The 15,012-nt window shown below is 35.6% G+C and overlaps 1 protein-coding gene across 1 annotated transcript in view; it reads right to left on the minus strand.

Moving 5' to 3' along the window:
* The window catches only part of LOC111579305 (caskin-2-like), a 64,469-nt gene that overhangs the window by 21,574 nt on the left and 27,883 nt on the right, over positions 1-15,012 (minus strand). The window contains 5 exon segments of the mRNA XM_023286546.3: positions 607-715; positions 2,798-2,928; positions 5,071-5,166; positions 5,981-6,126; positions 7,072-7,169. Of these exon segments, the coding sequence (XP_023142314.2) occupies positions 607-715; positions 2,798-2,928; positions 5,071-5,166; positions 5,981-6,126; positions 7,072-7,169 (580 nt within the window).

The raw sequence follows: 15,012 nt of genomic DNA on the forward strand, positions 1-15,012 counted from the left end.
AGGTTAGCTGTTGTGCTTGCATAGACAGGATAATGTTAGCAGTTATTTTCAAAAGCGAAAAGCAAAACTAGAGACTGTTGATACTGTGATGACTTAGGGAAAGAAATTTAGAGGTTAGTAATAATATCAACCCCCATTAGCCTAAACAACATAACATTAGCTACTCCATTAGCCTAAGCAACATAATGTTAGCTACTCTATTAGTCTAAACACATAATGTTAGCTACTCCATTAGCCTAAACAACATAACATTAGCTACTCCATTAGCCTAAACAACACAACATTAGCTACTACATTAGCCTAAACAACAAAACATTCGCAAATACATTAGCCTAAACAATATAATGCTAGCTACTCCATTATGCTACGCCAAACAAGATCAGATCAGTCGCTATTTTAGCCAACACAAATACAGGAAAAACAAATAGAGCTCCGTTTTTTAAATTTCTGTATCAAAGTTAAGAAGTCGATGTTTTTGACTGTATTAAAGGTCTTTTTTTTTTTATTTCTAAGTATCAGTACACGTCTTAACACCTCGATACGTCTCCAGCCCTGATGAACACGTCGAACCTCCACACTGCTTGACTTATTTTGAACTGAACTCACATCCAGCAGCAGTCGGACCACTTCGGTTTTTCCGTACAACGAAGCTTCATGAAGCGCTGTTCCAGACTTGGTGGTTTTGTTAATGTCGATGCCGGCCTTCAGCAGCAACCTGAAAGAAACAACAACAAATAAAGAGAAACACATCATCAAGGGAAACTGAACAGAAACACAGGAGCCACATCTGAATTTTGGTCTTACTTCAGGTCCGTTTATATCATGTTTCTGTTGTTTTTTCTAAATAAAAGAAGCAAATTTGAGACTTTTTATTCATTTTGAGGTCAGATTTACTTGTTTTTTTGCAGAAGTCACTGGTTCAGAATATTCTGTGTTGCTTCTTGTTGGGGGGTTTTGTGGTGAATGATGCAACCTACCATTTTCTCTGATAATATTTATTTATTCCCTGTAGATGCAGCTTAGGCTTTAATCCTCTGTTTGATGCTGAATCATTTCTCATGTAAACATCACAGATCATCACTAATCACTTCAACTTGTAATGTAATTCACAAGTTATCCAAAGAAAACTATTTTTTATCGACATATATTCAACATTTTCTTGTTGATGATTAATTAAACAAGAGTTTTCAGAAATCTTTTGGGCCTATAAACATTTATAAATTTCACATAGTAATACCTCTGAGAGCTGCATTTTTATGATACAGACCTTTGTAACTTGTTTCACATGAAAACAAAGTGTTGTACACTGAAACTCTGCTTCATTTAAATGTGTCTCAGTTATTACCCATAAAGCAGCCAGTTAGGTGCATTCCCATTCAGAAACCGTCTGTGGGAATGTAAAGCACGACAATAATGCTGCACACTGAACCAGCTCCACAGTTCATATTGGGTTACAGACCACAGACCACAGCAGCCCTGCCCTCTATTTCTACATCTGCAGCCTCCGACCATCAACCACATGGACTTCTGCAGAGTTCACCAACATTTTAAACAACAGGGAGACATCACTTCCTTCTTTACAGTCCACTCACCAAATTATAAAAGATATCAGTAAAAACAACAATGATGATAAGTCAATGGGTCTTAAACTTGTGGTGAAATTAATGTATTAGATGTGGACACATATTGGTTGTAGGTACGTATACATCTGAACACACTTATTACTGTCACATTGTTTAATATGATGTTTCTTGTGTTAATGTTTTATTACTATGTTATTTTATTGTTATATCCTAAAATTAGACTGATTTAGCAGGAAACACCTTGTTGAGGCTAATGTAGCAGCTAACAAGATCGTTTTAGGTAAACTTGTGGCTAACATTGTCTTGGTGGCTTATATTATGTTATTTAGGGGCAAAAGTAACAGCTGAAAATCTTTTTTGAATACTAACTCAGCAACTACGATTAAGTTGTGTAGGCTGACTAGGAGCTAACATCACCTGACTGAGACTGGTTTAGCATTTAACATTACCATACAGGCTATGTAGCAGCTAAAATTAGCTTTTTTAGGCAAAATTAGTGGCCATAACATTATTTTGTTAAGGCTAATCCAGCAGCAAACACGTTGTTTAGGCAAGAGTTGCAGCTAATTTTATGTTCTTTAAGGAAACATATTGGCTGACTATCTTTTTTAAAGCTAACTTAGCAGCTAAGATAATCTTGTTTAGGTTAATGTAGCAGCTAACAATCTTATTCGGACTAACGTAGCAGCTAAAATCTCATTTAGACTAATGTTGCAACTAACATTATCTAGTTTAGACTAGCTGCTAAAATTATCTTGTGGCTAATGTAACTTCTAACATTATCTTGTTTAGACTAATGTAGCTGCTAGCATTATCTTATTTAGAGTAAATTAGCTGCTAACATTATCTTGTTTAGACTAATGTAGCTGCTAGCATTGTCTTATTTAGAGTAAATTAGCTGCTAACAGTATCTAGTTTAGACTAATGTAGCTGCTAACATTATCTTGTGGCTAATGTAGCTTCTAACATTATCTTGTTTAGACTAATGTAGCTGCTAGCATTGTCTTATTTAGAGTAAATTAGCTGCTAACAGTATCTAGTTTAGACTAATGTAGCTGCTAACATTATCTTGTGGCTAATGTAACTTCTAACATTATCTTGCTTAGACTAATGTAGCTGCTAACTTTATGTTTTTATACAAAGAGAATTGTCCTTTAAAGGTTTTGCAGGTTTGCACGAGGAGCTGTAGGAAGTTAAATGTGACGTTTTCTCACCGTATGATGTCTTTGTGTCCGTTGCGAGCGGCCAGGTGAAGAGGTGTCGTGAAGGCCGAGTCCGTCGGTTCCTTCCTCTCTCCTTCCAACAGCGCCACCACCATGTTACTGCTCAGCAGCAGCTGGGCCACCTGGAGACACCAGAACACATGGTTTTACATTAAGTAATGGATTTCAATCAGTCAGATAGAAAAACATCTACAGCATAAGGAGACAAAACAACCACAAAGACACACAAAATGACACAAAGTAGACAAAAATAAGACACAAAACAAGACAAATGAAACACAAAACAGCAAATACAAGACAAAAATGACTAAAAGCATTGTCCCAAAATGTCCCAAAATGACACAAACTACAATAAACAACTAACTACAGTGTGTGGAGACGACATTATTTAAAGTGGCTTAAGATCTGTTGGCAAAATGTTGGACGTGTTGATTTTACATTTTTTCTAAAATAAATGACACTTATTTTCTGATTTCCATCATTCTATCTGAGTCCTACTGACAGAAAACATTTCTTTTTCTCTCTCCTTCTTCATGTTTTCACTTCAGAGTTCATACGGTTAAAATGTCCCACAACTTTACTAGAGCTGAATCTGACATCTTCAAATTGCCGTGTAAATTCTCTCTCATGTTGTTTTATTGCATGTTGTCTGAACCTTCTCTAACTAGGAAAAGATGTCGCTAACCTCAGTGAAATACGTAAAACTAAAGAGGAGACATTCGGAGGGCAACAGGAAGCATGATCAATCTATGCACAGCAATATAAAGCTGGTTAAAAATCATGTTGACTTTGGTTAAAACCACCAGAACTCCATCTATGCAGTTGGTGGAAACACAGAGTTCCTCTCAATGTTCATTGTTCCCTGAGGAAAGTCCCTACAGAGGACAAAATGGAGTCAAACTGAAGTTGTGGCAGCAGACAGCTGCTGCAGGTGATATGAGATAAAACCTCAGAGACCCTGAACTCTGAACGAATCCAGATGTTTGGCTCATTTTAAGGAAACCACCCTCAGCTCTGAAACATGACGTCTGTCTGAATGAACTCAATGTGATGTATTTTACAGTAAACACTGTTTCAGTTTGACTGCTGCAGAACAACCAGACACGTTTCAGGTTTACAGGGTAAAAAAAAAAAAGATTAAAATGTTCATTTATGCCTTTATTTCTGTCTGTTGAGCTGAAAACATGGGGTGGTGGTGACATCTGAAAACAGCATCCTGGTTTGTGATTTCAAGTGATGCAAAGTTTCACGAAGCAGCAGCAGTTGAGAGTTATATTTCTGGAGATACTGAACCCTGAAAATGGCTTCACACCCTGTAAAAATGTTTATTTTACATATTTTCCCTGTTTGTTAAATTATAGAAAATAACTAGTAAAATCCCAGATGTTCAGGATCAATGCTGCATCTACTAAATACTGACTGCAAGGAGATGAATATTTGTGGAATCACTTTACATTTTTATCATTATTTGATAAATTATTGTCAAAAAAAATAATTAAATGGATCATGACTAATTGCTGAAAAGCAATGAAAGGGGAAAACTTCCAAGAGGTTGAATTCTTTTTATAGGCTGAGATGACAGCAGCAAAAAAAGCAAAACTGAAAACAGCAAGAAAACCGACACAGTAAATCTGTAAAAAAAACATATATATATTTAAAAATGACACAGCACAGGACAACAACCTATATCTAAGATAAAATCAAGACATAGTACTAAAATTCTGAGATCACTATGAGCAACTGAAAGACTTTTCTGAATAGTGATCACAAAACACAGAAGGAAAAGATGATGTTTCTGGAGGAACCAATCAAAGAAGACACAAACAAATGATTAAATTAGATCTATAAATCACAGAAAATCATGAACACGTGAGGAAATCTCAGCAAAAATGAAGTAAAGAAGTCTGTTCAGTTTTCTTCAGGAACTAAATCACGTTGTAGTTTAGAATCAGACGTAGCTTCAGGGATTTTCTCTGACTTTAGTTTGTGGACTAACTTTAAGGGATTCTTGGTATTTAACCAAGATTTGGAGAGAACCTTAAACATTTACTGAGCGTATTAAGGAAACCTTAAGGAGAAGAATTTCATGGCATTTTGAGCAAATTATGACAAACTGAAGATAGAAAAAGAAGGAGAAACTAGAAACATGCATCTGAATATGTAAGTGTTAAAAAATGAGTCCTGAACACCAAACTGTAGAGTTTAGAATAACTTTCTCCTCTCTACTGGTCCACAAAGAAATGAATAAAATGACTAATGCTCACCTTGACTCGTCCAAACTCGCAGGCCAGATCCAGAGGAGTCTTCTTGGCCTTGTTGACCAGACAGGGATTGGACTGATGCTGCAGCAACATCTCCGACTGAAAACCACAAACAGAGATGCAACTTTTAACCAGAAGATACACAGGCAATCAGATAGTTGTCTCATTTAGCCTGCCAGTTCTGCAGTGGAGAATGATCCAATTCTGTAATTTTGTAGTGCAGAATAGTCTGACTGCACATCACTATCATTCTGTAATTCTGTAGTGTAGAATGGTCTACCTGCACCTCACTAACACTCTGCAATAATGAATAATGTAGCATAGAATGGTCTGATTGCACCTTACTATTATTCTGTAATAACGTAGTGTAGAATGGTCTGAGTGTACATCACTATCATTCTGTAATTCTGAAGTGCAGAATGGTCTGACTGCACCTCACAATCATTTTGTATTTCTGTAGGTCTGACTGCATCACATTACATTATACATAGAATGATTGTGGGGTGCAGTCAGACCATTCTGCACTTCAGAATTACAGAATGATAGTGATGTACACTACACAGCTTCAAATTCTCAGTGGGGGGTTTCTGTCATAGTTCACCTACATTCATCTTAATCCGGCCTTAAAAACATCCGACAACAGAAGGAGTCAAATCTGACGGGAGGATTAAAAACAAAACCTCTGAGTTTCATCTGTCAGAACATCCACAGAAACAGGGTCACCAATAATCACCCCAAATCTACAACAAACCCAGCTCTGATCTATCCACAGCAGGTTTCTGGCACTGAGGATGGAGAAATTAATTTTTTAACAAAGATTTGCTGAACAGAGTTTCATTTATTGAGCACAATAGATTATTTATGTTACTATAAGGGTACAAATACCAGAAAGAAAGCAGTAAATGTTACTCACCACCTCGAAGTGTCCGTACTGAGCAGCCAGATGAAGCGGGATGTGACCATCCAGAGAGACTCCGTTCACCGAAGCTCCAGACCGAAGCAGCATCAGGACAGATTCAGCTTTTCCCTGCCAGGCGGCGTAATGCAGCGGACGCATTCCTGCAACAAACACACCGGTGAAGTCAGGACAGACTGCAAATATGATGCAGAGGAGATAAAGTGACAAAGGCCATGTTTATCATCACAGTGTTCCTCCAGAAAAGGCCTTCTGGAGGAAAGTTCTGTGGTCAGATGGAACAAAAATTGAGCAGAAATATGTTTGGAGGAGAGAAGGTGAGGCCTTTAACCTGAAGAACACCAAACCTACCATCAAGCATGGTGGTGGCAGTATCATGCTCTGTGGAACTGGAGCTTTACACAAAGTAAATGGAATAATGAAGAAGGAGGATTACCTCCATATTCTTCAGGAAAACCTAAAATCATCAGCAGAAGGTTCATCTTGGACACAGTTGGATGTTACAACAAGACAATGAGCCCAAACACAAATCAGACGTGGTAAAGAAATGGTTCAATCAGGCTAGAATGAAGGTTTTAGACTGGTCTCCCCAAAGTAATGACTTAAACCCATCAAGAACCTGAAGAAACAAGTCTGAGTCAGAAAGACAACAAATTTACTTGAACTGCACCAATTCTGTCCAGAGGAGTCAAAAATAAACCAGAAGCTTGTCGACAGAAACCAGAAGAACCGAAGTGAGGAGAAAATGGACAACAGACACCAAAAACGTGTCCAAAGTTACTTGAAACCTGCATAACATGGCTCAAAATTTGGTCCAAATTGACTCAAAAATATTCCAAAATGACTCCAAATGTGTTCAAAATCATTTAAAAATTGTCAAAATTGGTGTAGGGTTAGGGTTGAACTAAGCTGTTAAGCTTCTCAGGTCACAAAAAAAATAATTTTGTACAGTCATCCATAATATGTGGAACTTTTAACTTCAGCAGAACCAAGTAAACGATGTTGGAGAACCAAACTAGCTTCAAACTGACAGTCCAGCGGTATAAAACCGTCTCTAACGGTGATAATAAAGATAACTATTGACTCACCGTTGCTGTCCTTGATGTCCACAGTGGCCTGAGCCTCCAGCAGCGCTGACAGCAGCTCGCTGGTTCCTGTGAGGGCGGCATGGTGCAGCGCCGAGAACCTACAGTGGTCGAAAACACACAAACACACCAATCAAATCATCTGTATTTAAAGCAGCTTCACCACAGAAGAAGAAGTTGGAGGAAGTTTTATCTACAGCCTGGTGAGTTAAACACAAAGTTTCACAACCAGAAGAACAATAATAACATGGATTTATTTATTCACTAACAGTGTTTACTTCATTAACAAAGAACAAGACAACAAGTTTTTCTAACTTAAACCAGCCGACAGGTAACCACGGTGATAAATGCTAATGCTAATGCTAGGTGAGACAGAATAACACCTATAACTGTGGCGATCGAACTTAAACGTGGCTGCAAGACTAAAATATGCATCAATCTCATATAATGTTGACACCTCTTTTGTGGAGCTAAACAATGAGAATAAATGTAGACAAAAAAAAAGAACTTAAATGTGGCGACAGCTTCAGCCTCAGAATGCTTAGAAGATCTAAAAATAGTGCAAAATGACCAAAAATGTGGCAAAAATTACTCAAAAATCTTTCAAAATGGCTCCAAGTTTACTCAAAAGTTGTTCAAAATGATTCAAACTTTGTCCAAAATGATTCAAACTTTGTTCAAAATGACTCAAACTTTGCAATCTTGCACAGAACAGATTTAGCAGAAATAAACTGAAATTGATTAAGCAGTGTGTAGATAATGGATGGACAGAAACTGTTTAATGTGACTTTAAAGCTCCACATGTTCTGCATCAGAGGCTCTAAAACTACACGTCACAGGAAATAAAAGCTTCAACCAGAAACCAGATCGTCGGAATAAAACGTGAATCAGCCTCAGTCTGTCTGGACTCGCTGCTGTTTGAACAAAGCCGAGGCAGGATTCAGGTTATTATGTTTCTGTGAGTCAGACATGAGGACCTGCAGCTACAGGTAACCTGGAAACACCTGGAAACACCCAAAAACACCCAAAAACACCTGGAGAATGCAGTCTAACTCTCCTGTCTGAGGCTGCATCCACACACTTTTTAACTAAATAAACTGATTTAAATCTAGTTAAACTGTAATTTTACAGTTAATTGTCTTAAAAGAACAAATATTTGTAAAAATGCTGATTTTTGACGTGGACGTTAAGATTTTCTAACTACGCGTAAATTTATGATTTTTTTCAGTGATTTTACAGCAAATTATCTATAATAAGAGATCAAAATTTTTGTTCTAGATATTCAAGACAGTCTAAGCTATCTCAAAATGTGTCCAAAATGATCCCAGAGTTGTCAATTTCTATAAAAATTCCCCCAAAATGTGTCCAAAACTAGAAAAAAAAATGTCAAAAATGACTACAAATTTGGACACAATGGCTAAAATTTTGTTTAAAAATACTCAAAATATGTCCAAGATGACTCTAAGTTCTCCAAACTGCGTATAAATGGATACAAAATTGGTTGAAAATGGCCAAAAGAAAACTAAATTAAAATGGCTAAATTCTGCACAGTGATTCAAAATTGTCCAAAATAACACAAACATGTCAAAAATTACCCAAAGACTATTAAAAAAAGACAAGAAATAATCAAGAATAACTCAAAATCTGTCCAAAATGATAAAATAAAATCATCCAAAATGATTCAAGAGACCAAAATTAGTCCACTGAGACAAAGAAATAATCCAAAATAATTCAGAATGTGTCAACTGCAACCTTCCAAATTAGCCAGAAATGGTCAGAAAGTCTCAAATGGTATCCAGCAAAAACAAAAATGAGTCTAGAAAGACAAAATACTATCAAAAACTACAATTGTTTACAAATTTATTCTAAAAATTGTCTGAAGTTACTCATAAAATTGTTCTATGCTAATTTAAAAAGGTCCAAAATGACCTAAACATGTAAAAAAAAAAAAATACACAAAAATGGACAAAAACAAAGAAAAATGTCAAAAAAGAAGAAAAATCCCAAAACAACTCAAACTTTGTTCAAAATGACTCAGCTTCAGGGATGTCCAAGAACATAAAATGAAAATAAGGTGTTTAATACTTGAATGTAGCATCTGAGTAAATCTGCTTTCCACAGTCGGTGAATCGTGTTAATATTTGAAAGACAAAATACTATCAAAAATTAAATTTATTTACAAATTTACTTTAAAAATTGTCATCTGAAGTTACTCATAAAATTGCTCTATGTTCATTAAAAAAGGTTCAAAATCACTTAAACGTGTAAAAAAAAATTACCCACAAATTGTCAAAAACAAAGATTTTTTTCTGTAATTGAACAGAATGTGTAAATTGTTCAGTAAATAACAGTTGTAGAAAAGGAATATAATCAGGTCCAGACTCTTTCCCAGTTTTCTGAGACTAAATGCTGAATTCTGTTCTGCAGTAAATCCACGTTATTCTGTTTTCTTTGAGCTTCGACACGTGTTCAGGATGAAGCAGTGAGGAGGAAACGCCGCTGAAGGCCACATGCGATGCTTCACTACGTCCAGGAACAAAGACTCTGGAGGTTTTAGTGCTGCTCTGTTGCATAACGTGAGCGAATCCATTCATGTGGCCGCCGGCGGCTGCAGCAGTAATGGACCACCAGAGAGGAGGTCAGCGGGAGGAAGACCAAGACGCTGCTTCATCCTGATCGATAAAAAAGCTTCACGTGAAGACACCTGATCAATACCAGCTGATCTTCTCCAGCAACTTTATTAATGATCAAAGTTCTATTCATACTGTGAATATTTCCAGAGTTCCGTGTCCTTTAAATACATAGAGGTGTGTCCAGATTTATCACATTTTAATGAACTTTTTCCATCATTTCTAAGCCTCAGAACTTCATATTCAACTGTAAGAAATTCATACTTTAACTGTAGATTTTTTGTACAATTTACTGGTATTTTACAATGTTTTAAGTTTTATTAAATAAAGATAATAACAACTAAAAAATACAGAAAATATATAAGTACATAAAACAAAATCAAAGGGCCAAGACTCTACATAACGTCCACATCAATAGTCTGCTTCTTTACAACAATGACTGTAAATTTGTGCAACTTTCACCTCAATTAGGATGATTTCTGAGTCATTTTGGGTTCAATTTTTCACAAGTTTTATGAAGGTTTTGAGTCATTTTTAACAAAACATGTTATTTTGGACAAAGCTTCACTCATTTTGTACAAGTTCTGAGTCATTTCGAAGAGATTGTTGTGATTTTCTGACAACTTTCAAGTCATTTTGGACAATTTCTGAGTCATTCTGGGTTAAATTTTTCACTAGTTTATCAAAGTTTTGAGTCACTTTGACAAAACATGTTATTTTGGACAAAGCTTCACTCATTTTGTACAAGTTCTGAGTCATTTTAGAAAGATTTTTGTGATTTTCAGACAATTTTCAAGTCATTTTGGAATGATTTCTGAGTCATTTTGGACTCAATTTTTCACTAATTTTATCAAGGTTTTGAGTCATTTTTGACACAACATGTTATTTTGGACAAAACTTCACTCGTTTTGTACAACTTCTGAGTCATTTAGGAAAGAATTTTGTGATTTTCAATGAAATTTTTCTCATGTTTGGACTATTTGTCACATAAACTAGATAGATAGATAGATAGATAGACAGACAGACAGACAGACAGACAGACAGACAGACAGACAGACAGACCAATGTGACCAGGACTAGTTGAAATATGTACAAAATGGCAAAAAATTTTGAAAATCCCTCAGATATTGTCCAACATGACAGAAATTTGGTCCAAAACAACTCAAATACTGTCCAAAATGCATGAAAAACTGTTCAAAATCATGCAAAAATCATCCAAAATAACAAAAATCATGCCTGATTTCCATCATTAGAAGACATTTCTGAGTCCTGTCTCTGTCTTCATGTCGTTCTGTTTCCATTTTTACCTTCAGAAAACCTCTGAGTGGACATGAACCACTGCAGACTGCTTATGCTTAATGCTTCAGTTTTTCAAGTTTCAAGTCATTTCAAAAGATTTTAGTCATTCTGGGCAATTTCTGAGCCACCTTGGACAATCATTTGTCTTTTTCTGCAGTTTCAAGTCAATTTGATCACATTTTCCCCACATTTCTGTGATTATGAACAATTCTGGAGTCATTTTGGACGATTTTCCCCTCATGTTAAAGATCTGAAGAAGCAGTAAAGTTCTGATAAACACAAACAGAGCCATAAAAGGAGTCACTCTAAAACATCACAGCTTCAGTTTTCACATTCACAGCATTGTTTTTACGAGATAAGCTGGAATAAACTTGTTGCTCTCAACGTTTACAGTCAGAGTTCAGTTCTGCTGGTTTGTTTTTCCCTCCAACTGTTTTTAGACTTCAGTAAAAATACTCAGTGGAAGCAGCCGGCTGCCTAAAAACACACCACATGATCAGAATGGTTTCAGCTTCATTCCTGCTCGGATCTCCATAGAAACAAACATAAACCAGCAGGAGACGTCAAAAAAGAACAGAAAGAATGTCCAATATGAGTGAAAAAGTGCCAAAATCTAAGGAAAGTGCCCGATATATGTGAAAAAGTGCCCATAATGAACTAAAAGGTGTCCAAAAACACTCAAAACTTGACTAAACCGAGCGAAAATGTGTCCGAAATGGATGAAAAAGGGTCCAAAATCCCTCAGCAGTTGACCACAATGACTAAAAGCCTGTCCAAAATGAGTGAGAGTCCAAATTGAAGGAAAGTGTCCAAAATCTGTGAAAAGCATGTCAAATACGTATGGAAGGGTGTCCAAAAAAATTAAAAACGATCGCAAAATGACTCAAAACCCGTCCAGAGTTTGTGAAAACCTGTCCATAATGAGTAAAAAGTGTCCAAAATCTGAAAATGTGTCCACAATGAATAAAAAGGTGTCCAAAAACACTCAAAACTTGACTACAGTAAGTGAAAGGGTGTCCAAAATGAAGGAAAGTGTCCAAAATCTGTGAAAAGATGTCCATAATGAATTAAAAGGTGTCCAAACACACTCAGAACTTGACTAAAACAAGTGAAAATGTGTCCAAAATGGATGAAAAAATGTCTGAAATCCCTCAAAAGTTGATCACAATTATTCAAAACCTGTCCATAATGAGGGAAAATTACTGTCTAAAATTAGTGGAAAAGTGTTCATAATGAAGGAAAGTGTCCAAAACCTGTGAAAAACATGTCTGAAATGAATGGAAGGGTTTCCAAAAACACTTACAACAAGTGCAAAATGACTCAAAATCTGTCCAAAGTTTGTGAAAACCTGTCCATAATGAGCAAAAAGGGTCCAGAATGACTCAAAACCTGCTCAAGATGAATGAAGAGTCCAAAATCTGTGAAAAAGTAGCAGAAGGATCCATCAACCTGAACACTGAGATGATTCATCTAAAAACTATCTGAGCCCCCAGGAAACTTCTTCAGTTCTGGCAGATCAGAGCCGAATTCTTTCTGTTTGGTGAAACAACACCTCAGGTCATGTTCTTCATATCAGACGCTGTTTCAACAAGTCAAACAGAAAACAGAAACTTAACTTTATCTGCAGCTGATCAGGGTCCAAATGTGACACTTGATCAGCTCATACTTCAATGTAACAATACAAAATGTCTCCGAAATGACTCAAAAATGGTCAAATCTACTCAAGATCTTCCCGTAATGATTGAAAATGTGTCCAAAACTACGTAAAAATGTTCAAAAATGACAAAAGGTGCGAACGCAATGTCTCAATTTTGTTTTACGTTCCTCAAAATGGTCCAAGATGACTCTAACTTCTCCAAATTGGATGTAAATGGACACAAAATTTGTTGAGAAGTGACCAATAAATACCTAAAATGACTTTACAGTGGTGATAATCACACAGATTCAGTCCAAACTATGTCAATACATGTCCAAAATGACTCAAATTGCATCTAAAACTACATAAAAATGTTCAAAAATTGCTAAAGATTTGGCCACAGTGACAATGACAGAAATTTGTTCAAATTGAGTCGACAACTCTGAAGTCCCCGATGTGTTTAAATGGACTCAAAATTTGTGCAAATTACAAAAGAAGAGTTTAAAATTTTTGCTCTAGACATTCTAGACAGTCTAAGATATCTCAAAAAGTGTCCAAAATGACCCAAAAAGTTGCCAGATTCAATCAAAATTCCCCCAAAATGTGTCCAAAACTAGGCAAGCATTTTAAAAAATGACTAAAATTTTGGCCGCAATGTCTAAAATTTGTCTAAAATTATTCAAAACGTGTCCAAGATGTCTCTCAGTTCTCCAAATTGGGTGTAAATGGACACAAAATTTGTTGAAAATGACCAAAAAAATGGCTAAATTCTCCATAGTGATTCAAAATTGTCCAAAATAACATAAACATGTCAAAAATTACCCAAAGATTATTTTAAAAAAGACAAAAAATAATCAAGAACAACTCAAAATCTGTCCAAAATGACTCAAAAGACCATTTTGGTCCATTGAGACAAAGAAATAATCAAACATGACTCAAAACGTGTCAACTACACCCTTCCAAATTACTCAGAAATGGTCAAAAAGTCTCCAATGGTATCCAGCAAAAACAAAAATGAGCCTAGAAAGACAAGCTATCATCAAAAAACACATTTCTTTACAAATTTACTTTAACAATTTTTCGAAGTTCTGCATAAATTGTTCTATATTAATTTTTAAAAAGGTTCAAAATAACCTAAACGTAAAAAATTATCCAAAAATTGTCAAAAACTAAGAAAATTTGTCAGAAAAGAAAAAAATCCAAAAACAACTCAAAGCGTAATACCTGAATAAATGTACTTTCCACTGTCGGTGAATCGTGTTAAGATTTGAATTCTGTTCAATAACTGCAATAAAGTTTGTGACATTTTGCTGCTGTGAACTTTAACTTCTTTATAATGAGACAAAATAATTCAGTTTAAAAAGACAAAACATCAGAGCAGACATCTGTGATTTTTCAGAGGCGTCTGTCAGCCGCATGAAGTCATCAGGCTCTTTGTAAACACTCCTGACCTCTGACCGCTGACCTCTCAGACTCTCTTTGAGCTTTTGTTCCTGCCTAGACGCCGAGAAGCTGTTTGATGAACTCTAAATGACTGAAAAACTGCAAACACACAAGGAGACTCAAGACCTGTATAGAATGTCAGAAGATTTCACAATAACGCATCCAAAGTGACTCCAAATAGTCCAGGATGGACCAAAATCAAAAGAAGAAACCAGCAAAATTACCCAAACTGGTATTTAACTATTCAGAACCTGCCCTAAACTGACCAAACTGATAAAATTATCGTCAAAATGACTCAAAAATATTCCTAAACAAATACAACTTGTGCAAAACACCTCAGAAAGTGACCAAAATTACTTAAAGTGTGTCCAAAACAAGAACAACTTCTCCAAAATTATTTTAAAACAGTCAAACACAAAGAAAACTTGTGTAGAATTACTCAGAACTTGACCAAATGTGTTCAAAAAATTGCCCAAATTGATTTTACATTTGTCCAGAATGGCTCAAAAATGATGTAAAACAAATAAAATGAGCAAATTGACAAAAACTAGCTCAAAATGATTCAAAATTTGTTAAAAATTACCAAAAAAAAAATGCACAACACGTTGCAAAAAATTTTCTCAAAATGATTGTAAATGTGTCCGAAAATGCTTAAAAAGTGACCAAAATGACAAAACCGTGGTTAAGTGTCTCAGAATTTGTCCAAAAAGCATCTTTAAAATGACCCAAAATAGACCAAAGTGAAAAACAAAATGTTCAGAATGAGATCATCTGAACAAACTGATTCTAAATTTGTTTAAAACTATTTAAAATTGTTCAAAATGAGAAAAAAATAAAGCTGTGCAAAATTACTCAGAACTAATCAATGACTTAAAAATTACTTAAAATTTGTTTAAATGACTTCAATGGGTCCAAATGAATCTGAAATTTGTCCGA

Source organism: Amphiprion ocellaris, chromosome 19 (assembly GCF_022539595.1).
Source record: "Amphiprion ocellaris isolate individual 3 ecotype Okinawa chromosome 19, ASM2253959v1, whole genome shotgun sequence".
In the NCBI taxonomy this organism is placed as follows: Eukaryota; Metazoa; Chordata; class Actinopteri; family Pomacentridae; genus Amphiprion; species Amphiprion ocellaris.